This window comes from Lutra lutra, chromosome 4, assembly GCF_902655055.1.
Source record: "Lutra lutra chromosome 4, mLutLut1.2, whole genome shotgun sequence".
In the NCBI taxonomy this organism is placed as follows: Eukaryota; Metazoa; Chordata; class Mammalia; order Carnivora; family Mustelidae; genus Lutra; species Lutra lutra.
The window spans coordinates 68030820-68054741 of NC_062281.1; the positions used below are offsets into that span (position 1 = coordinate 68030820).

Consider the following 23922-nt stretch of genomic DNA (forward strand, 5'->3'; position numbering starts at 1 on the left):
AAGGAGATTTGACATAATGGCAATGTGACCACTGAAGCAAGTGGCTACATTGGTGGCTGTGACGACGGAGGAAGGAGCTACGATTTACCATTGTGAGAAGTGCAATGGAAGCTGGAAAGAGCAAGATAATGGATTCTCCTCTAGAACCTCTGAAGGAAGTGTGGCCTTCTTACACCTTGATTTTGGCCCAGTAAAACTGATTTTGGACTTAAGAACTGTAAGAGAATAAACGTGTGTTGTTTTATGCCACCAAGTTCATGGTAATTTATTATATCAGCAATAAGATACTAATAGTTAGGTCTTCTTCTAAAATTGCATCCCCTCCTGCAACGAGCCATCCTCCTTTACTTTCTCTTCAATACCTATCAACATGTAATATACCCTAAATTTTACTGGTTTATTGTCCACCCCACCTGCCCCACCTACACAGTTAGGCACCAGGGATATCAGGTTGTTTTGTTTCTTGCTGTACTCCCAGGGATGAGAACACTGCAAATCTGCAGCTTGTGCAGTCCTTCCCTCCTGGGCTTTCTCCTGCCTCTCTGGCCATGTTCCTGTCCTTTAATACTTGCTCCTTTTCCTTCATTCAAAGTGCAAATCATTTGCAAATGCAAGTGCATAAGGCGGCTGGTAGATAATGTAAATGGGAGGTCAGAGCTCCTGGCTGGCTGTGTAGCCGGTGTGCCGAATGAGTGGCAGGCTATGTGCTAGGGTCTCTCGGGAAGCCGGAATTCTTGCCCTGTTCAGAGGAGGTGGCCACCACTTCATGTCAGCTCTGGCAGACCTTCCAGATGAAATGTGGGCCCAATGATGCCATTTCCAATTTTCCAAAAATTTTATCTGAAATCTCCAACTTTCTAAATGCATATCCTATTTAAAAAATAAGCCCCATTTTGCCACCCCTGCTTTAACACATTGCTGCTCCTGGAGACCTCATTCTCAACCCTTCTAGGTTTACAGTTTGCTAAGGCCTTTGCTTCCACACCCACAGTTTCAACTGTCCTCTATACACGTGGGTGAGTTCCAACTCACTTCTGAGCTCCAGAACAATGTAATCAATTACCTGCTGACGGTCTTTTTCACCTGAGACATGTCCAATTTGAAGTTCCTAAGGTAAGTTATCATCTTCCTCCTACAGCTAATGTGCATATAGTCTTATCTTGGTAAATGACCCCAGTGTTAACCTAATACCCCATCTAGAAACTTCAACTTCTCCTCCCGTCTCACTTATCAGATACAAAATCCTGCTGATTTTGACAGACTCAGTATTTCTCACATCTACCCCATGTACCAGCTGGCTCTCCTTGGTACCCAAAGCCATCACCTTTTAGCTGGAGCATTACAATTACTTCTAGCTTTTCCTTTGACTGTACACTGCCACCAGAAAGTGCGGACATATTCTAATGATGCCACCTTCCTTTGTCATACAACCATTCCAAAAACATGTTCTCATGACACTGGTTCCAAGGGATATGAATAGTGTTGCTTGATAAAAACTTCTGTGGTAACACAGATTTAGAACAAAGAGTTTAAATACAGCTAACCTTTTTTTCCCCCTCCATCTCTGTAGGACTTCTCAGAGTCTTTTGTATGCTAATTATCCTGACCCTAAAAGCACTATGCAACAGTCGGTAGTTTCCTATTTATTTAGCCATGGAATTCCCTGCCCCCCATTGGGCATTTCAAAGTATTAGAACTATAGCTTCCATAATTCCCTATTATCTGCAGGACATAATTCAATTTCTTTAGCATAGGACTGAGAACAAGGACCGTGAAGCTAGAATATCTGGGTTCAGATTATGGCTGTGCCATTTGCTTAGCTGTGTGACACTGGACAGACTCCTTTTCTTCATGCTGTTTTCTTGTTATCTGTAGTATAAGGATAATAATATAGTATGGCATAGGGTTGTAAGGATTACAGTTACTATTAACAGCATATGTAAAGCATGTAGGACAGTGCCTGGCACATAGTAAGTGCCTCATAAGTGCTATATTCTTATTATTCAGGGCCTGTCTTCTCCACCCTCCCCTCCTTCCATGAAGGTAGGTCCAGATTTTAACTTCTTTTAGATCCTGGAACTACATCTCTTGCCAACAGCATTATTCCTTCCAGTTACCTCAAATTCCTCTCTAGTCCCCCTCCTTTCCTCTTATCTCTATTAGATCAAAATTTTACATGTTTTCCCAGGCTGACTTATGCATTTGTACATCCCACAAATATTATCAGGGGTCTATGATATACCTTCTATTTCTGGACGGGGGCGGGGTCAGCCATGTCATAACATTTAATACTCCAACGTCCTGTACATACCAGGGAATGAAGCTCCTGGCAATTTCTCACATCCGTTTTTCTTTTCTGCACTCCCTGTCCCTTCTGTTCCTCACAGGCCCGTTTCACAAACCCTGTCCCCTCATCCAATTACCCACTGGAGTTTAAACTGCTCCAGTCTTCCACCTTTGTATCTCCAGCACCTTGGATAGTTTTTGGCACATAACATACACCCAATACAAATGTGCTGATTGGATATATGCATTTGTCTCGGTCACTGTGCCAAGCCCTCCAATGTCTACCATGACATGGGACCAGGCACTGTCCTCTCTGCGCCTATTTCCTTAACGATAGAACAAGCAGGGTGCAACTTGCCTCGCTGCCCTGTGCATGGTTGCATGGCACCCCGCTACAATGCGGTCCCACCTGGCGCACGACTCTGACGTGAAGAGGGCACGCGCAGTGGGATCTCCTTCCCCGAGTTTTTTGAAAGTAACCTGAGTAAGACCACGCGGGGCCCGGCAGGTCGCACTCAGGACTGCGTGGGCATAGCGGCATCCTCTGGTCCCCCCGCCCGCCCATCGGCCCTGCACTCACGCTGCTCGCTGCAGTTGCCTCAGCAAGTGCGCGACACGGGTGCGGGTGGCTGCAGCCATGGCCATGCAGTCTTCCTTCCAGTAGCCCCTCCTCCGCCCCTCCGCCCCTCCGCCAGCCAATCCCGGCCACCGGCCTCCAGTTCCAGCTCCCGCCCTCGGGGCGGAGACTGCCCCCCCCACCCCCATGCTAATTTTCCTGCCCCAGCATTAGCCCTCTTTGGATCAGGACCTTTTTCCCAGGAGTCAAAATCTCAAGTGCCCTACCAGCAGTCCCACCAACCACCTCTGAAATTGCTGTAAAGGTAACTGCTTTGTAGGATCGTGGGTGCTTCCTTGTGTCCCTACTTAAAAACCTTTATTTCACATACTGGGGATATGGGGAAAGGGAAAAAAGGGCATTCTTTTTCCACTGATGCCTTTAAAATGCTACTTTGCCTTCCTGTTTTCCAAATAAATTAAGACATTGCACTTAAACTGTTTTAATAGTAAATAAGGACCTTGCAAAAAGTCCGGTTTTTTTTGTTTGTTTGAAAACAGGGCCAGTGTTGTGTCCAACTGCTAAATCTAAAGTCTAAAAACAAACAAACACAGAAAAATCCCAAAACAAAACAGTAACAACAAAACACCCTGGACAGGTGAGAACTTAAAAGGTGTTAAGTGCTCTAGAATAGCCTTTGATGAAGTTAAGTTACCATTAAATGGTTTCATCAGTAGTTACAATTGTACCTTCCATGATTATACTATACTCTGGGGCTTAGCAGGGACAAGGGCTCCACTTCCCAGGGGGAGAGTTGATCAATGGTGGCAAAAATTCAACTTTAACTTAATCAGAAAGTATCCTAAGACAGAACAATTGAACATCTGTATTTTTAGTAACATATCATGAAATTTGAATTAATCTTTTTTTCTATAGCAATTTCTAAAGATAACATAAAAATTAGGCAATACTGAAAAAAGATTAACTCCCAACTTTAATATACTATCAAAGGTCAGACCAAAAACCTGAGCAGAGTAACTCATGGGCATGTAACAGCAGCAAAAAGGCTCTCCTGGATTCTAGATCTACTATGAATCCTCCTCAGGAGATACTCATTTTTACAAAGACAAGTTTCAGAAATCAATTAGGGAAAGAGATCCATAAAAGCTATGCACATTTGACCTAATCAAACCAGTTAAGGGCAGTTTGACAAATGAATCAAAGATAACTGTTACAGTAAAGATTTGGTGGGTTTATCTCTTCTCAAAACAGACTCTACCTGAAGTTTTAAAAAAATTGGGGACATAAATGCTGAAAAAGATTTAAGTATTTTCTGGATTAATGAGGATAATTACCATTATTTAGTGAAACCCAAATTTATAATTTACAGCCAATCAATGTTTTTACAGTATTAAAAGCACCAAATCTTTTTTCAAAGAGACACCAGTTGTACTACACTTCCTATGTTGTATCTGATACTTATTAGAAAAACCCATACTTCTTTTGGTGTCACTGAAATCATAAATTACCTGCTTTATGTTTTTTAGAAAGTAAATAAAAATAATCTGAAACCCTGTATCCCCTGGCTTTACTTAGAATTTCTAGCAATGGCCTAAATGTCAACAGTCACACTAGACAGACACACTTTTATTAAAAAACCTTTAGAAGAGTTATTTTTAAGTCCAGTTTTGAAAATAATCTTTGTTCCCATCGGATACATTCCCTTGTTATAAAAATAATGCAGAATCAATTTTAAGTCTGAAAGATGACCAACTCTCCCCCACAATATGTCCAAAGTTAAAAAGAAAAGTCTGTTTAAATATACAACTCGTTCCCAGTTTCCACTAACTTTTCCTGGATTCTTGGGTCCTCAAATACATCTTTTAATCTCCAGCCAAATTCCTGGTTGTGGGAAAGCAATCTGTAGAGTCCAACATTTATAATACTATCTGGCAGGGAGGGCAGTCTATTCCTTAAACCTCAGTGAAGGCAGCGGCCACCTTCTTCAACAACCCTCCTGCCCCACCAACTCCCCCGTAACTAGACCTTAACATTTAGTATAGCTCTAGGGTTTACAGACGGGTCCGAGGGTGAAAATTATTTCCTTCTCTTTCCTCCTTGGTGCTGTCCTCCTTTCCTCTTGCCGCCCAAGGGAGGCGGCCCAGAATTCATCCTGCCTCCCAAGGCCCGATTCCTCTTCCCTCCCTGGCTGGGCGGGGCACCTTTCCTTTTGCCCCCAGGACCCTGCCGGCCCCCCTTTCTCTTGTTCTTCTGGCTCATTTTCCTTCTCTTGGCAGCCTCCTCCTGGTCCTCCTCCCTCATCTGTTTATTGGTGGCCCTTGTCACGTCCAGCTGAGGCTTTTTGCTGTTCATCACCCTAAGCAGCTCCAACTGGCTCTTCTTCTCAGCTGCAAAGTCCCCGAAAAGGGGCTGAAACTTTCTCTTCTTGCCGGAGCCCCGGGGGGTCTTCTCTTTGGGCAAGCGCTCCTGGAAACGCCCCACAGAGGCGGTGGACACCTTGGCCACCTGCATGGCGCGGCCTAATTCCTCCTTACTCTGGTGTCCCGTGGGGTGCATGCCAGCCGCGCTAGGCACCTGCATCTTGTGCGCGCGAGCCAGGTTACGCAGGCGGTTCAACTCATTCTTGGCCACCCGTTCCTTCTTAGCCTGGATCCGCTTGGCGAACTGGTCTTCTAGGGGGTCGGCACCACCGGGCACCTCGATCAACCATTCCTTGGTGTCATCACGGGCGCGCTGATAGCCCCAGCGGCGTCGCCACTGGCCACTCACCTCATCCCACACCAGATTGGTCTTCTTCTTGGGACGGATGCCCTTGAGGCGCGCGAACTGCTGCCAGCGTGTAAGCGGCCGCGGCCGGGGCACCGGTTTCTCGCGCGGCAGGCGAGTGGTGGGCTCCGGCAGCCGCGCCACCAGCGCCTCCTCCACGCGCTCGGTGGGCAGCTGCCATAGCTGGTTGATGAGCAGCTGCGTGTTGTCCCGGGCCAGGGCCTGCAGCTCAGCCTCCGGCGTGGCTCCCGCGCGCCGCAGTCCCGTCGGGGGGTTCCGGTCTGATGCCAGCAGGTTACCCAGGTCGAACTCCAGCTCTAGCTCCTTGTGCACCGTGATGCGCTGCAGCTTCTCTGCCTCGTCCCGCTCCGCCTTTGCCAGCAGTTCCTCCACGCTCTGGCCCTCCATGGCTCCCCCTGGGCTCGTTCGCTCCGGGTAGACAGTTCAAACCACTACTCTGCCAACGCCGGCTCAAGCCCGGGAAACGCCACCACGTGCGGTCGCCTAGAAGCTAGTTCCGGAAGAGAAAGCTTCACTTCCGGGGCAGCCGGAACAGGTTCTCTGTCCCGGCAACCCTAGAAAAGGCCGGCAGAGAGCGGTGTTGGAGAGCAGATGGGAGGACCGGAGGCCCTTTGACGTGAGCCCGGAGGTAGGCGGTGCTGGTGCAAGGAGCGTAGACTGCAAATTCCACGGCCCAATTGGGACTGTCTCTCCCAGGATGCGGCGGCGGAGGGGGGTGGTGCAAATTTGGGGCGTCGCGATTTGAGGGGGGTCCAGGGGCGACTGTTACCAATTTCAGGGTAAATCAGTTCACTAGATGTTTCGCTTCTCAGCTTTCTGGGACTACATAAATTTTATTTTTACCAGAGTCTGAACCCTTTCATGGGGGTCTTGGGTGTTGACCGAGAAAGACATTTCCCAAAGATGCACATAAAGCTAGTTGTGGAAGGTTTTTTTGCTTTGCGAGCGAACTTAGACTGCTCTAAGTGGGCACGGGGGTGCGTCCTTCCCGCCGAGCCTAGGTCTGGTAGCCCAGAGCCCCAGGATCACATCCTCTCCAGGCTTGTGGCAAAAGATAGCTGGGCTTTGCAGTGAAACTGCCTGAGTTCCACTCCTGACTGCTCTTGGACCTTCGGGTATTTGGCCTATTTTAAAGCTATAAGATGGGGTGGTAATAGTACCTACCTTTGAGGGCTTTTGTAAGGATTAAATGAGTTAATATGTCTCTGAGGGAGCTTGGTCTGCAACACATGAGCACCCAACAAATGTTAGCTAAATACCAGCTAAATACCAATTATTTACCTTTCTAATCACCTTGGGAGTAAGCTAAAGACCCAATCTTATACAGTGATTATGCACCAGGTTCTTGCATCAAATTACCAAGAATCACATCTAGGTTTACAGTACCTACTTTGGACAGGTTGTTTAACCTAAGTCCATTTCATAAGTTGAAAGTATGAAACATTATTTCCTAGTATACAGTAAACAGTAAGTGTTAGCAATTGTTAATCACCATATTCCACAAAAGGAGGCTCAGTGAAGTAAAATGACTTGTCTAAGGGTCTAGGGTTATACAACAAGGAAATGTGGGAGCAGGAATGATCTTAACTCTTGCTTTAAGATGACAGGTATATTCTCTGCAATGTCTTTCAGGCCCTTTATACACAAAAGCGTGTGGTCTGTTGACCAGCAGCATAGCATCACCTGAGAAGTTAGAATTGCAGAGTCTCTGGCCTCAACCCAGATGTCATGATTCAGAACCTTCATTTTAACAAGATCTCTGGGCGATGAGTATGTATGTCAAGTTTGGAAGGCACATGGCTGATTGTGTGGCTTACAGGTTTTGGTTTTGATTTTTAATGGGAAGTTGGGAATAGTGAAGAGGGGGTTATGCTGGAAAATTACCCATGGAAATGGACATAATAGCCCTTAGGAAATAGATTCAGTCGAGTTTCAGCTAGAGAGGGCATTAGGCACAGTCCCAACTACTGTACCTGCCCCCTTAGTTTGGTTTCTGGAGTTCACTATCTTTCCTCAGCTTCCCTTTGTTCATTTGCTTATCACACATTTAGTGAGCACATTTTATGCATCAGAGAGTATCTTCTTTTATCCTCTTTTCTAAAAGCATTTTAGGTGGCAGTTATGAATAGAGCCGCATAAACAAACAAAAAACATTTTAGGATTTGCAGGGGTTTTCTATGTACTCAGCAAATCTTTAATACCACTCATATTGTGGGGTCAAGGCTAAGTCAAAGCCCATATTAGGTAACTGTCTTGAACCTCGCCTTGACCACTAAAAGGTTTTGTGATTTGCCTTAGGAGAGTGTTACAGACATTGACACGGTTATTCTGGGCTTGGCTTAGCATCTCATTCATTCAACAACATTTGAATGATTGACATATTTCAGACATTAGAAACAAACATTATTGAGACTGTGTGGAACAGTAAGGAAGAAGGAAAGGTTAAGAGAAATTTACAATATGGCACGATTGGGCTTTTGACAGGAAGGACACATTTGTAGGTTTTCGCTCCTCTTTCAGTCTTCAGAGTTAGGGGGAAAAAAAAGTAAATATCAACAGGTGTTAAATGGTAAACAATGAATCCTCACTGTGTGAAATGCTATTTGGTTTGAATCATATGTCAGTTCTTAATTGAACTCTAATTGTTTAATGCTGGCTGAATAGTTTTTTACAGTCCAAGTCAATTTTAATTTCCTTATGATGGAAGACTGATTTTTACTTCCACTTTGGCTATGATAATTCTGGATATATAGTTGGTATTCAATACATAATTGTTTGAACTAATAAACCTATTAAATAGACTTTTCTAAGTTCAAAAAAGGATCTATGTTGGCTATTAGATTCAAGGTGAATGAGATTAGTAAGATTGGGACTTGTGGCTTAAAAAAACTCTTAGGGAAGTAGGTGAGTGGTGGTCTCCAGCTTGCATTTGTATTATCCTTATGTGAGGCAGGATTTTGGAGTGTCAAGAAAAAGAAAGCCTACCAAAGATATGCAAATGTATGTGAATATGTACTTTAACAGTACAGAAAATGATTGTACATCTTCTTTTTTTTTTTTCCCTTTGTCTTTTCTCTTTGTTGATTTCCTTACCTTCTTTTGTCCCATAAGGCAGTTAGATCCCAAGTTTGGTCATGAGACTCTGCTTTTGTCTTTATACCCAGTTCTATGCCATTTCATCCACGCTCATTGTTATCAGCTGCCACTTTTGTGCAGTTGGTTCTTAGAGGTACAGCTTTATTCCTTTCCTTTTCAGAGGTCCAGACTGAAATCTCCAACCACTTGGTGGGCTCTTTCACAATACTCTAAAGTCAGTATATGTAAGACTACATTACGCGTACTTTTCCTGAAAATTTGCTTTCTTTCTTCCATCATCCATCCATTCACATTTTTTTCCCCAACAAAAGTTTATGGAAAACCTTTCACGCTCAAGGTACTGTGCTGGGACATTGGGAGTACAATGGTTAGTAAAAACAGTCTCAGTTGATGTTATCATCATTCTAGTCTGGCTACTCAGGCCTGAAACTATGATGTCATCCTTGGCTTTTTTTTTTTTTTTTTTTAAGATTTTATTTACCCATTTGACAGGGAGAGAGAGATCAGAAGTAGGCAGAGAGAGGGGGAAGCAGGCTCCTCGCTGAGCAGATCAAGCCCGGGGCTTGATCCCAGGACCCTGAGATCATGACCTGAACTGAAGGCAGAGGCTTAACCCACTGAGCCACCCAGGTGCCCCAGCTTTCCTTAACTCCAAATCTAAACAGTCTAAAAGTTCTGTTAAATTTGTTCTTGTATCTTTTCATTCCCACTGCCACTACCTTTTCCCTAGACTGGGTCTTTTCCATCTATTTCTCCAGCTCCTCTCTCTACTCTGCTATTTGGCTTCCAGCTGGATTTGGTTAGCAGGAAGCAATGACAGACATCAGAGGGTAAAGAATTAAGAGTTTAAGGTGAGGGCATGTATGCCCCTAGCCCTCTGTAGATTGCCATGGGTTGGCTGGTTCCTCTAAAAGGCCGTAGCTCCAATCAGGCAGCTCTTAGTTCCTCTTATTGCTCCCCTGGTTCCTGCAGGCCTGGAGGTTGGTATGGTTCTTGCTGTTGTGTTACTCCTCTTTGTGAGTTTCCTTAAACCGTGCTCACATCTTTGTAATAGTCCCTTTTTGACTTTCTTAAATTACCCAGCTTGACTGCTACCTATTTCCAGCCAGGACCCAGGGAACTATTCTAGAAGCATCTTCATGGTTCCTTCCCTGCATTTTCTCTTCAAGTCAGTCCAGAGGACTTGCTTCCCCTGATCTGGCAAAATCACTCTTGTCATAAACTCCCTTCTCTACTTAACAAAAACAGTGATTATTCTTGGTCTTGGATGGTCATGATCTGGCCCCAAATAGCTCTTTACTCCTTGGCATGATAGTGCTCCTTATGCTTGGTTTCTAAATATTTCTTCCCCACTCCTATCTTTCTATCTTAACTACCTTTCTAGAGGTAGCTGAGAACATTCTTTAAGAAAGGCAAAAATAAGGCACAAGACAGAACAATCAACAATTATTATTATTTTTTTTAAAGATTTTATTTATTTATTTGACAGAGAGAGAGAGATCACAAGTAGACAGAGAGGCAGGCAGAGAGAGGGGAAGGGAAGCAGGCTCCCCGCTGAGCAGAGAGCCCGATGCGGGACTCGATCCCAGGACCCTGAGATCATGACCTGAGCCGAAGGCAGCGGCCCAAACCACTGAGCCACCCAGGCGCCCAACAATTATTTTTTTTTAGCACCTACTGAGAAGTATTTCAGCAACAAAAGTGAACTTATACTGAGATTTTTTTTTTTTTTTCTGTGCAGTCAGGGGCTAGAAGGTTAAAGGCACAAAATGATACTTTTATGTTCCCCCAAAACATAACTACTTTGTTCAGCAAAACATTTTTTTTCATTTTTTTGATGTTGCATTAACTTAGATTTACTTTCTAAATGATTCTCAGTTGCCCCTTTTTGGTAGCAGAAATTGTTAGGGATGATTCAATCTTTAATCCTGCTGTGAACATGGTTATTTTGAGTATTTTTGTCTAGGAAGTTCAACGTGCCAGTAATTTGATAAAATAGCAGAAAGGGGCCCTTCAAATGCTTACATTTTTTTCCACATGGTTCATTTTTACTGATTTATAATTTTAATTTGGAAGTACTTGAAGGGAAAATTTAATTTTGGAAATTTCCTAATCATAGACAAAATCTGTGTATTCATATGCTTCAGTTTTAGTCAGAAACCTATATAAAAATCCATTGTTTTGTTTTACAAATGAAGAGAAGATACAGCATCAAGATTTTGTATAGAGAGTATAAAAGCAGATAGAATAATAACTAAACATTGTACATTTGTCTAGTGGGAACTTTGGATTTGAGGAGAGTAAAAATGATGGTAGCATTTTAGAATTAAGTTGATTTGCTATCTATGAAATATACAACAGTTTCTGTTTTTCAAAAATTGGCAAATGCAGTTTGCCAAGAAAGCTTCATTTCCCAAAATCTTATGACTACCTGTAAGATATGTAAGCACCACTGGCTGATGGTTTTCCTTCATAAGACTTCACTAAATCCCAAGGGAATGAGATTTGTGTTTGGCTCTAGACTTTACCTGTATAAGAGGTGCGACATAAGAATGAAAGATGGATTTAAAAGAGAAAACTGAAGTTCCAGAACTTTAGGGATATTTGCACTTGAAGAATCTAACAACAGAATTTAGATCTATTTGTTTTAAAAAATATTTTTAAATTATATTTTAACTCGCGAGAGTAAAATTGCAATGAGCAAGAAATCTTTTTGTGTTTTTCTTAATTAATAGAGTCTGAACAGTTTTCATAAAACTTTAGAGAGATTTACTCCAGATTAGGCAGTTGAGTCCTGCGTTCCTTTCCCCTAAGGAAAGTAACTTCATTGTCATGCAGATTTCAATTTGTCTTTGCAATTATAACCCATGTATGAACATATATTAATCTGCCAATAAAATTTTTCTGCTTAATTTCCCACATAAGCAATATCAAGAGTACATAATGAAGTTATTGTTATGCCAAATAAACATTAATTCTTGGTCCTTCCTTTTTTTTTTTTTTTAAAGATTTTATTGATTTATTTGAAAAAGAAAGGGAGAGAGAGCACAGCAGGGGGAGCAGCAGGCAGAGGGAGAGGGAGAGAAGCAGGAGAGGAGCCTGATGTGGGACTTGATGTGGGGCTGGACAGACGCTTAACTGACTGAACCCTTTTGGGTCCCTCTTGGTCCCTCTTAACTTAGAATTATTTCTAAAGATTGTTAACCCCACTGTTTTTAGACTATGATCTATGAAAAATAAAAACAATGGATAGAAACACTAAAAATATAACCACAAATAGGGAAAATGCTGTAGCCTACAATTTTCTAGGTGTTTTTCCTTGTTAAAGAAAGACAGTAAAGAAAAAAAAACTTGTTTTGTGACAAGTAGTGTGACACTGTCCTTGACAGCATCCAGAAATGCACCACAGCCTCATCTAGGACCCTGTGAGCCACTTGGTAATGCAGAAGATCCAGTGTCTGTGGTATACTTTTCCCCAAAGCCTAAGACGGACTTATTATTTAGAATTTAGAACATATAAATAATGTTCCTGGAATTTTCCAGTTATTATAGTACTTGTCTCATTATCCAAGATAGTATGAATTTTCACCTGGGCAAGCTGACTTCTTATTGTGGGTCCCAGGTTCCCTTCTCTGGAAAGCCTATGGATTTTAGAGGTGAGGCCTTTTAGGTTTCAGGCTTCTGGCTTCAGTTTACTCACCTGGAAAATTAAAGGTTTTGACTAGGTGGCCTTTACCATTCATCTCTAAGATACGTTTGTTAAAAACCTGTGCTCTTCAGATGCTCCAATATTGTTTTTCCTATAATTTCCAATATATCCCATTTTACAAACTTCTCCCTCTTCCTGAGTCATTGTCTCATTTCCAGGTTGGTTGTATGACTCCACAGAGTGAAACAGCTCCTTGCGTGCATAGGGAGACTGACTACACAAGTGCTAATCAGTGTTTAATAATGTGGGGGTGGTTGGGGCCCCTGGGTGGCTCAGTGGGTTAAAGCCTCTGCTTTCGGCTCAGGTCACGATCCCAGGGTCCTGGGATCGAGCCCCGCATTGGGCTCTCTGCTCAGCAAGGAGCCTGCTTTCCTTCCTCTCTCTCTGCCTGCCTCTCTGCCTACCTGTGATCTCTGTCAAATAAATTAAAAAAAAAAAATAATGTGGGGGTGGATTATTATGTTCTGTAAGTTACTCATGATGGTTTTCTTTCTTTTTTTCTTTCTGTTTTTTTCCTCTTACCATTAAACTTCTTTGAGAATTGAAAGGTAGGGTAGAGCAAGGTATAATACATTTTACTATTTGTTAGCTGTTCTGGAAAAATTTCTCTTAGGAAAGAAGATAGAAGATTTATTTATGAGAATGAAAGATCGTGGATTGACTTTATTTGTGTCTATCTGGGCCCAAGATCTAGGGCTTATGATGTTCTTTGATTGTTACAGTTGTAGAAGAGTTTTTTAAAAAGCTTCAAAGTAAACTCCCCTCACATAATAAAATTGGGGCAGTTTTGAGTTTCCTGGTTTGGTGTTGCTTCAGATAAAGCTAGTGAGAGCATTTCAATACAAGGAAGGTAAAATAGAATAAGATATAATTTTGTTGCTAGTATGTTTAGTAACTATCATTCTGAGAATAAGTTTTAGTAATTTCTGGCCTGATTACCTGGGGATGGATTCCCCAAGGGATCATTGCTCCATCTCAAAAATGAGCTAACATTATTTCTCAATTTTAGAGTTCTGTGAGTTGGAGATGAATTATTCAAACACACTTTTGCAGAGAAACTTTGAGAGAGTCAGGAGACAGGTTCTGGCTCCATCTCTGCTACTCTGTACTTGTGGATGGCTTTGGTAAGTCACGTCACCTTTTTGGGTTCTGTTTCCTTATCTGTGAATTGAGCTTCACTAGCTTCTCTCTGCTGCTTCTAGCTCCATGCAGCATCCTGTGCTTTTTGTTAAGATGGTCTCAGGTAGAAAGAGTGGGTGATGGTGAAGCATATACTTGAAGACCGAGGTTCCTTTTCCTTTTATTTTTTTCCCCCAAAGGTTTTATTTATTTGTCAGAGAGCAAGAGAGAGCATGTGAATGAGCACAAGCAGGAAGAATGGCAGGCAGGGGGAGAAGCAGGCTCCCTGCTGAGCAAAGACCCTGACTTGGGACTCTATCCCTGGAACCTGCGATCAGGGCCTAAGCCAAAGGCAGATGCTTAACCCACTGTGTCCCCAAGGACCCAGGTGTCCCCAAGACAGTAGTTCTTTTTTTTTTTTTAAAGATTTTATTTATTTATTTGACAGAGATCACAAGTAGGCGGAGAGGCAGGCAGAGAGAGAGCGGGGAGGAAGCAGGCTCCCCACTGAGCAGAGAGCCCGATTCGGGGCTCTATCCCAGGACCCTGGGATCATGACCTGAGCTGAAGGCAGAGGCTTTAACCCACTGAGCCACCAAGGTACCCCAAGACAGTAGTTCTTAATTGTGGTTCCATTAATCGGCTTCAGAGGGACAGGAATCCCCTTATGTTTTATGCAAATGTGTGTGCATGTGTAGTTTTGTGAATAGATCCTTTTAATCCTCCATTAGGTTCTCTAAGACATCTGTGACTCTCTACTCCTCCTTCAGAAGTTTAAGAACTATTGTCCTGTGTAGAAGAGGTAGATAAATGAAGGCTAAAGGGAGTAATGGTAAAGGCCTTATGAAAGAAGAGGAACTGGAGTTGGCCTTTGAGCCTGGGTCTGGTTTGAATAGAGGGGAGGAGGAAGATGGGTGGATGTTCTTGTAGATGGTAACAAGAGAAATAAAGACATGTAGCCAGTGTTTATGGAGCAGATACAGTGCATTCGACACAGATCATCTTTACAAATTCTCAAAATAGGACTCAGAGGGGCGCCTGGGTGGCTCAGTGGGTTAAGCCGCTGCCTTCGGCTCAGGTCATGATCCCAGAGTCCTGGGATCGAGCCCCACATTGGGCTCTCTGCTCAGCAGGGAGCCTGCTTCCTCCTCTCTCTGCCTGCCTCTCTGCCTACTTGTGATTTCTCTCTGTCAAATAAATAAATAAAATCTTTAAAAAAAAATAGGACTCAGAGGTAGATATTAATAGTTCCTTCATTTTATTGATGAGAAAATTGATGATCATCAGCATTAAGTAGCTTACCCAAGGTCTTGCAGTTAGTAAATGGTAAACCAGGATATGAACCTTTTTAGTCTAATCCCAACAATTATCATATAGTTTTTTCTCTTTTAATCTGTTAATGTGGTAAATTATATTTATGTATTTCATAGGTTTTGCATTCTGTATAAACCCAGTCTGATCATGATGTATTATCTTTTTTTATACTGCTAATTTTGGTTTGCTTATGTTTTGTTTACATTTCTACATCTATGTTCATGGGTGAGGTGGATCTGTAATTTTTCTTCTTTGTACTATCTTTGTCTTGTTTGGATATCAATGTTATATAGTAACTTCACTGGCTAAATTGGGGAGTATTCCTTTTTCTGGTCACTGGTGGAATTTCAATAAGATTGGAACATCTGATTATTTGAAAGTATGGTAAAATTCACCTATAAAATTATCTAGGTTTGGTATTACCTTGGTGAAGAGATTTTTAAGGTTCTGATTCCATTTTAAAAGATGAAGCCATTTGACTTCTCAAAACAGTTGTAGTAGGATATATATTTCTAGAAATTTGCCTGTTCTTTTTTTTTTGTTATTGTTATTGTTGTTGTTAAGGGGGCTTTGGGCCAGGCACTGTTCTGAATTCAGGGGGGTACAGAACATAAGGTGCTGGAAGCTGCCTTCAGGGAGCTTATACCCTCTTGTGTCCGTGTTTCTGATGGAGAAGTGTTTTTTGTTTGTTTGCTTGTTTGTTTGTTTGTTTTTTATTAGCATACAATGCATTATTTGCCCTAGGGGTACAGGTCTGTGAATCATCAGGCTTACACAATTCACAGCACTCACCATAGCACATACTCTCCCCAGTGTCCATCACCCAGCCACCCTATCCCTCCCCATCACCCCTCAGTTTCATGAGATTAAGAGTCTCATGGTTTGTCTCCCTCCCTGGTCCCATCTTGTTTCATTTTATCCTTCCCTACCCACCAAAACCCCCCCGCCCTGCCTCTCAAATTCCTCGTATCAGAGAGATCATATGATAATTGTCTTTCTCTGATTGACTTATTTGGCTCAGCATAATACCCTTTAGGTCCATCAACATTGTTACAAATGGGAAGATTTCATTTATTTTGATAGCTGCATAGTATTCCATTGTATATATATACCACATCTTTTTTATCCATTCGTCTGTTGATGGACATCTAGGTTTTTTCCATAGTTTGGCTATTGTGGACATTACTGCTATAAACATTGGGGTGTACATGCCCCTTCAGATCACTACATTTGTATCTTTAGGGTAAATACCCAGTAGTGTGATTTCTGGGTCGTAGGGTAGCTCTGTTTTCAACTTTTTGAGGAATCTCCATACTGTTTTCCAGAGTGGCTGCACCAGCTTGCATTCCCACCAACAGTGTAGGAGGGTTCCCCTTTCTCTGCATCCTCGCCAACACCTGTCATTTCCTGACTTAATTTTAGCCATTCTGACTGGTGTGGGGTGGTATCTCATTGTGGTTTTGATTTGTATTTCCCTGATGCTGAGTGATAGTGAGCACTTTTTCATGTGTCTGTTGGCCATCTGGATGTCTTCTTTATAGAAATGTCTGTTCATGTCTTCTGCCCATTTCTTCATTGGATTATTTATTCATTGGGTGTTGAGTTTGGTAAGTTCTTTATAAATTTTGTATACTAGCTCTTTATCTTATATGTCATTTGTGAAATCTTCTCCCATTCTTTCAGTTGTCTTTTGGTTTTGTTGACTGTTTACTTTGCTGTGCAAAAGCTTTGTATTTTGATGAAGTCTCAGTAGTTCATTTTTGCCCTTGTTCTCCTTGCCTTTGGTGATATCTCTAGGAAGAAGTTGCTGTGACTGAGGTCAAAGAGGTTGCTGCCTGTGTTCTCCTCAAGGATTTTGATGGATTCCTGTCTCACATTGAGGTCTTTCATCCATTTGGAGTGTATTTTTGTGTGTGGTGTAAGAAAATGGTCCAGTTTCATTCTTTTGCATGTGGCTGTCCAGTTTTCCCAGCACCATTTGTTGAAGAGACTGTCTTTTTTCCATTGGACATCCTTTCCTGCCTTGTCAAAGATTAGTTGACCGTAGAGTTGAGGATCCATTTCTGGGCTCTCTATTCTCTTCCATTGATTTATGTGTCTGTTTTTGTGTCAGTACCATACTATCTTCATGATTATAGCTTTGTAATAGAGCTTGAAGTCTGGAATTGTGATGCCACCAACTTTGGCTTTCTTTTTCAATATTCCTCTGGCTATTTGGGGTCTTTTCTGGTTCCATATAAATTTTAGGATTATTTGTTCCAGTTCTTTTAAAAAAAATTGTTGGTATTTTGATAGGGATTATGCTAAATGTATAGATTGCTTTAGGTAGCATAGACATTTTCACAGTATCTGTTCTTCTAATCCATGAGCATTGAATGCTTTTCCATTTATTTGTGTCTTCCTCCGTTAATTTCATGAGTACTTCATAGTTTTCTGAGTACAGATTCTTTGTCTCTTTGGTAAGGTTTATTCCTAGGTATCTTATGGTGTTGGTTGCAATTGTAAATGGGATCAACTCCTTCTTTTACTTCTGTCTTGCTGATGGTGTATAGAAATGCAACTGATTTCTGTGCATTGATTTTATTTCCTTACATTTTACTGAATTCCTGTATAAGTTCTAGCAGTTTTGGAGTGGAGTCTTTTGGGTTTTTCCACATAAAGTATCATATCATCTGCCAAGAGTGAGAGTTTGACTTCTTTGCTGATTCAAATGCCTTTAATTTCTTTTTGTTGTCTGATTGCCGAGGCTAGGACTTCTACTACTATGCTGAATAGCAGTGGTGATAGTGGACATCCCTGCCCTGTTCCTGAACTTAGGGGAAAAGCTCTCAGTTTCTCCCCATTGAGAATGATATTCACTGTGGGTTTTTCATAGGTGACTTTGATGATATTGAGGAATGTACCCTCTATCCCTATACTCTAAAGAGTTTTGATGAAGAAAGGATGCTTTTTCAGCATCTACTGAGAATATCATATGGTTCTTGTTCTTTCTTTTGTTAATGTATTATATCACATTGATTGATTTGTGGATGTTGAACCAACCTTGCAGCCCAGGAATAAATCCCACTTGGCCATGGCGAATAATCCTTTTAATGTACCATGGGGTCCTATTGGCTAGTATTTTGGTGAGAATTTTTGCATCCATGTTCATCAAGGCTATTGGTCTATAATTCTCCTTTTTGATGGGGTCTTTGTCTGGTTTTGGGATCAAGGTAATGCTGGCTTCATAAAATGAGTTTGGGAGTTTTCCTTCCATTTCTATTTTTTGGAACAGTTTCAGGAGAATAGGTATTAATTCTTCTTTAAATGTTTGGTAGAATTCCCCTGGGCAGCTGCCTGGCCCTGGTCCCTTGTTTGTTGGGAGAATTTTGATTACTGTTTCAATCTCCTTACTATTTCTTCCTGGTTCAGGTTTTCTATTTCTTCCTGGTTCAGGTTTTCTATTTCTTCCTGGTTCAGTTTTGGTAGTTTATATGTCTCTAGGAATGCATCCATTTCTTTCAGATTGTCAAATTTGCTGGAGTATAGTTGCTCATAATATGTTTTTATAATTGTATTTCTTTGGTGTTGGTTGTGATCTCTCTTCTTTCATTCATGATTTTATTTATTTGGGTCCTTTCTCTTTTCTTTTTGATAAGTCTGGCCAGGGGTTTATCAATCTTATTAATTCTTTTAAGAACCAGCTCCTAGTTCCATTATTTATTCTACTGTTCTTTTGGTTTCTATTTCATTGATTTCTGCTCTGATCTTTATTATTTCTCTTCTTCTGCTGGGTTTAGGCTTTCTTTCTGTTCTTTCTCCACCTCCTGTTCTTTCTCCACCTCCTTTAAGTGTAGGATTAGGTTGTGTATTTGAGACCTTTCTTGTTTCTTGAGAAAGGCTTATATTGCTATATACTTTCCTCTCAGGACCGCCTTAGCTGTGTCCAAAGAGTTTGAACAGTTGTGTTTACATTTTTGTTTGTTTCCATAAATTCTTTTTAATTCTTCTTTAATTTCCTTGTTGACCATTCATTCTTTAGTAGGATGCTCTTTAGCCTCCATGCATTTGAGTTCTTTCCAACTTTCTTCTTGTGATTGAGTTCTAGTTTCAGAGCATTGTGGTCTGAAAATATGCAGGGGATGATCCCAATCTTTTGGTACTAGTTGAGACCTGGTTTGTGACCTAGAATGTGATCTATTCTGGAGAATGGTCCATGTGCACTAGAGAAGAATGAGTATTCTGTTGCTTTGGGATGGAATATTCTAAATATACCTGTGATGTCCATCTGGTCCAGTGGGTCATTTAAAGCCTTTATTTCCTTGTTGATCTTTTGCTTAGATGATCTGTCCATTTCATTGAGGGGGGTTTTAAAGTCCCATACTGTTATTCTGTTATTATTGATGTGTTTCTTCGATTTTGTTATTGATTGGTTTATATAATTGGCTGCTCCCATGTTAGGGGCATAGATATTTAAAATTGTGAGATCTTAAAAAAAAAATTGTTAGATCTTGTTGGACAGATCCTTTAAGTATGATATAATGTCCTTCCTCATCTCATTATAGTCTTTGGCTTAAAATCTAATTTGTTCTGGGATCAGGAGGGAGACAAACCATAAAAGACTCTTAAGCTCACAAAACAAACTGAGGATTGCTGAGGGGTGAGGTGGAGGCATAGGATGGCTGGGTAATGGACACTGGGGAGGTTATGTGCTATGGTGAGTGCTGTGAAATATGTAAGCCTGATGATTAACAGACCTGTACCCCTGGGCAAATAATACATTATATGTTAATAAAAATAGTTTAGAAAATCTAATTTACCTGATAAAAGGATTGCCACCCCAGCTTTCTTTTGTTATTAGATTATTATATTATATATTTATATATATTATATATAATATATTTATATTTTTATATTTATATATATAAATATATAAATGTTTATTTATATATAAAATTAAATATATATATAAATATAAATTAATATTGCTAATGTCTATTAGCATAGTAAGTTGTTTTCCACTCCCTCACTTTAAATCTGGAGGTGTCTTTGGGTTTATAATGAATTTTTTGCAGACAACATATCGATGGGTCTTGTTTTTTTATCCATTCTGATACCCTGTGTCTTTTGATAGGGGGATTTAGCCCATTTACATTCAGGGTAACTATTGAAGGATATGAATTTAGTGCCATTGTATTGCCTGTAAGGTGACTGTTACTGGATATTGTCTCTGTTCCATTCTGGTTTGTTACTTTTAGGCTGTCTTTGTTTAGAGGACCCCTTTTCAGTATTTCCTGTAGGGCTAGTTTGGTGTTTACAAATTCTTTTAGTTTTGTTTTGTTTTTTGTTTTTTTTGTCCTGGAAGCTTTTTATCTCTCCTTTTTTTTTTTTTTTAATTTATTTATTGGACAGAGAGAGAGAGATCACAAGCAGGCAGAGCAGCAGGCAGAGCTAGAGGGGGAAGCAGGCTCCCCGCTGAGCAGAGAGCCCAATGCGGGGCTCGATACCAGGACCATGAGATCATGACCTGAGCCGAAGGCAGAGGCTTAACCCACTGAGCCACGCAGGTGCCCCCTCTCCTTCTATTTTCAATGACAGCTTAGCTGGATATAGTATTCTTGGCTGCATATTTTTCTTGTTTAGTGCTCTGAATATATCACGCCAGTCCTTTCTGGCCTGCCAGGTCTCTGTGGATAGGTCTGCTCCAATCTAATATTTCTACCATTGTGTGTTGCAGACCTCTTGTCCCAAGCTGCTTTCAGGATTTTTTCTTTGTCATTGAGACTTGTAAGTTTTTCTATTAGATGATGGGGTGTGGACCTATTTTTATTGAGTTTGAGGGGGATTTTCTTTGTCTTCTGGATTTTGATGCTTGTTCTGTTTGCCATATTAGGGAAATTCTCTACCATAATTCTCTCCAACATATGTTCTGTCCCTCTCTCTTTCTTCTTTCTCTGGGATCCCAATTATTCTAATACTGTTTTGTTTTATGGTATCACTTGTCTCTCGAATTCTCCCCTCATGGTCCAGTAGTTGTCTCTTTTTTGCTTAGCTTCTTTATTCTCTGTCATTTGGTCTTCTATATCACTAATTCTCTCTTCTGCCTCATTTATCCTAGTAGTAAGAGCCTCCATTTTTGATTGCACCTCATTAATAGCTTTTTTTATTTCTACTTGGTAGGTTTTAGTTCTTTTATTTCTCCAGAAAGGAATTCTCTAATATTTTACATGCTCTTTTGAGCTCAACTAGTGCCTCGATAATCGTCATTCTGAACTCTAGTTCTGACATATTACTAATGTCCATATTGATTAGGTCCCTAGCCATCAGTACTGCCTCTTGTTTTTTTTTTTTTTTCCTTGTGGTGAGTTTTTCTGCCTTGTCATTTTATCCAGATAAGAATAGATGAATGAGAGAACAAAATACTAAAAGGGTGGCAAACACCCCAGAAAAATATATGCTAACCAAATTGGAAGAGACCCGAAACCAGGGGAAGAAGAAACCGGCGGGGGGGGGAATGAATATATAGATATAGATATAGACTGGTGAATAGAACAGAGCTACCCATTTGATTTTTGGGGGTATTCAGGTCTCTTAGAAGAAACTACCTTCCAAAATTTTAAAGAAGGAAAAACTTACATATATACAAAAATAAGGGTAAACATGATGAAGGGATGGAATATGACTGTAAAGATGAAAATTAAAAAAAGATTCTAAAAAAGGAATTGATAAGAAGTTGGTTGGAAAAAGAAAAAAAAAAAGAGGAGAGAATGTGATCAGGCTGGAGACTAGAACAAAGCCATGCACTAGATTTAGAGTGTATTTTGATCTGTTAGAAGAAATTGTATCCCAAGATTTTAAAGAAAAAAAACTATATGTTTACAAAAAATAAGTTTAAATACAATGAAGGGATAAAATATAACAATGAAAAATTTAAAAGATTTTTTTAAAAGAGGCATTGATAAGATAAAGTAAACGTTAAACTGGGAAAGAGGAAAAGTTAAAAAATAGAATAAGAAAAAAATAAAATAAAAAAATTTAACTTTGAAAGACTAACGGATCATGGGGAAAAAAGTCATGAATTCTATGTGTTATTTTCCCCTAGCTCTGGAGTTCCACAGTTCTCATTGAAATTTGTCTATTCTAACAGCTCAAATTTCCTGGCATAAAATTTTTATAATAGTCTCTTTAAAAAATTCTCCTCTTTATCTAGGGTTATATCTATCATATAACTCTTAATATTATTTTGTCTATTCTCATTTTTTCTTGATCAGTCTTACTAGAGATTTTCTATTTTACAAAGATCTATTTTTCAGTTTAATTGATACTCTCCATTGTATCTTTAACATGTTAATTTTGACTTTTATTAATCTTCAACTTAGATTTTATTTTGTTATTCTTTTTTTAAACTTCTACAGTTTGACTTAAGTTCGTTAGTTTTCACACTTTATTTCTTTTTTTTTTTTTTTTTTTTTAATTTGTCAGAGAGAGAGGGAGAGAGAGCGAGCACAGGCAGACAGAATGGCAGGCAGAGGCAGAGGGAGAAGCAGGCTCCCCGCCAAGCAAGGAGCCCGATGTGGGACTCGATCCCAGGACGCTGGGATCATGACCTGAGCCGAAGGCAGCTGCTTAACCAACTGAGCCACCCAGGCGCCCCTCACACTTTATTTCTTAAGATGTAAGTATTTAAAGCTATATCTTTCCCTCCAAGTAATGCTTTTACTGCTTCCTATAACATTTTGATTTATGATACTTTGAATTTCACTTAGTTCTCTGTATTTTTCCAGAATATATCTTTTCTTCCTTTTATATTCACCTTTTCTACATCTTTTTGATTTAGCTATGTTTCTGGTGAGTAGCATATAGCTAGAATTTTAAAATCCACCTGACAGTCTCCATCTTTTAACTGGGAAGTTAAATCCATTAACTTTCAGTGGAATTTAGGATATATATTTGGGTTTGTTTTAACCTGTCTTTAAAAAATTTGTCCTATTTTCCTTTTTTATCCCTCTCCATTTTGAACAATACCATATTTGTTTTTAATCTTCCATTTTTTCTCTAATTATTTGGAAGTTAGGCACTGCTTTCCTTTTCAAGGAAAAGGATTTTTTCCATACATATACTTTTGGGTTGGATTTTTTCCATATATATACTCTTTTTTTTTAAACTTCTTTGAAAAAGTAGAGCAGATTAGATATAGTTTGTTCACTTTGAGGATGACATTGGTCTTTTGGAATTCAGAATCAAAATATATTAAAGCAAACCATGTATATAAAAATAGGAGAGTGAAATAGATTTAAAAAATGGGGTTTCTATTTGGACACCTAGCACATGACAGCTTTTGATGGACATGGATTTCTTCTCTTAATAATTATTTGTATTTAACTTAATGAGTTGTGAAGTTAATCAATGTCTTAACACTCCTGACTAAATAGTAGAAGGTACTGAACTTTGATCATCCTCTATCAGATTATTTACTATTGCTGGCCAATATTAGTTTTTTTTTTATATGTATTTTTTATTTTTTAATAACATATAATGTATTATTAGCCCCAGGGGTACAGGTTAGTTTTATTTTTTAAACTCTTAAATTAGACATCATTATAGTTATAGGTGATGTATTTAAATTTATCGATTTGTATATTAATATCTTCGCTCATTTTTTCTTTTTATCTCTTAAAACTTTGAATTCATTTTCTTTCTTCCTGAAGTACATTCTTATAAAATTCTTTCGTTAAGTTTCCTTATGGCAAACTCTTGGATTTTTTAATTGGAAAATGTCTTTACCCCAGTTAATAAAAGATAGTTTATTTGAGGATGCAGGTCTCAATAGAGAGTTATTTTCTCTCAGCACTTCAAAGATATTATTCACTTCATCTTTTGGTTTCCATTCCTGCTCTTGAGAAGTGTGCTGTTTTTCTTATATAAACATAATACCACCATGTATTTTGACATAATTATATATTTTGCTAGATTCATGGATCACAGTTGTTTCTTATACTCTAGACCCCTACAATGAATTTATTATTTAGTTTTAATTTTCTTTCAATTGAGGTAT

General features: G+C 40.0%; 2 protein-coding genes and 1 long non-coding RNA gene across 7 annotated transcripts in view; 1 reads left to right on the top strand and 2 right to left on the bottom strand.

The window, feature by feature from the left end:
- The window catches only part of ADHFE1 (alcohol dehydrogenase iron containing 1), a 39248-nt gene extending 36281 nt beyond the window's left edge, over positions 1–2967 (bottom strand). For all 5 annotated transcript variants that reach the window (XM_047727230.1, XM_047727232.1, XM_047727231.1 and 2 more), the window contains exon 1: positions 2867–2967. In XM_047727230.1, coding sequence (XP_047583186.1) covers positions 2867–2931 — 65 coding nt within the window. In that variant the 5' untranslated portion in view covers positions 2932–2967. The remainder of the gene's footprint in view (positions 1–2866) is intronic.
- Positions 2968–3817: 850 nt separating this feature from the next.
- Positions 3818–6159, bottom strand: RRS1 (ribosome biogenesis regulator 1 homolog). The gene has a single exon (XM_047727689.1). The coding sequence runs from the start codon at positions 6035–6037 to the stop codon at positions 4940–4942; it is 1098 nt and encodes a 365-aa protein (XP_047583645.1). The 5' UTR covers positions 6038–6159; the 3' UTR covers positions 3818–4939.
- Positions 6160–6162: 3 nt separating this feature from the next.
- The window catches only part of LOC125098665 (uncharacterized), a 106973-nt gene continuing 89213 nt past the window's right edge, over positions 6163–23922 (top strand). The window contains exons 1-2 of the long non-coding RNA XR_007126903.1: positions 6163–6278; positions 7283–7469. This is a non-coding gene — a long non-coding RNA (uncharacterized LOC125098665). The remainder of the gene's footprint in view (positions 6279–7282; positions 7470–23922) is intronic.

Bases quoted from the DNA above. Each gene is read 5' to 3' on its own strand.
- RRS1 (XM_047727689.1), bottom strand. From the start codon at position 6,037: ATGGAGGGCCAGAGCGTGGAGGAACTGCTGGCAAAGGCGGAGCGGGAC.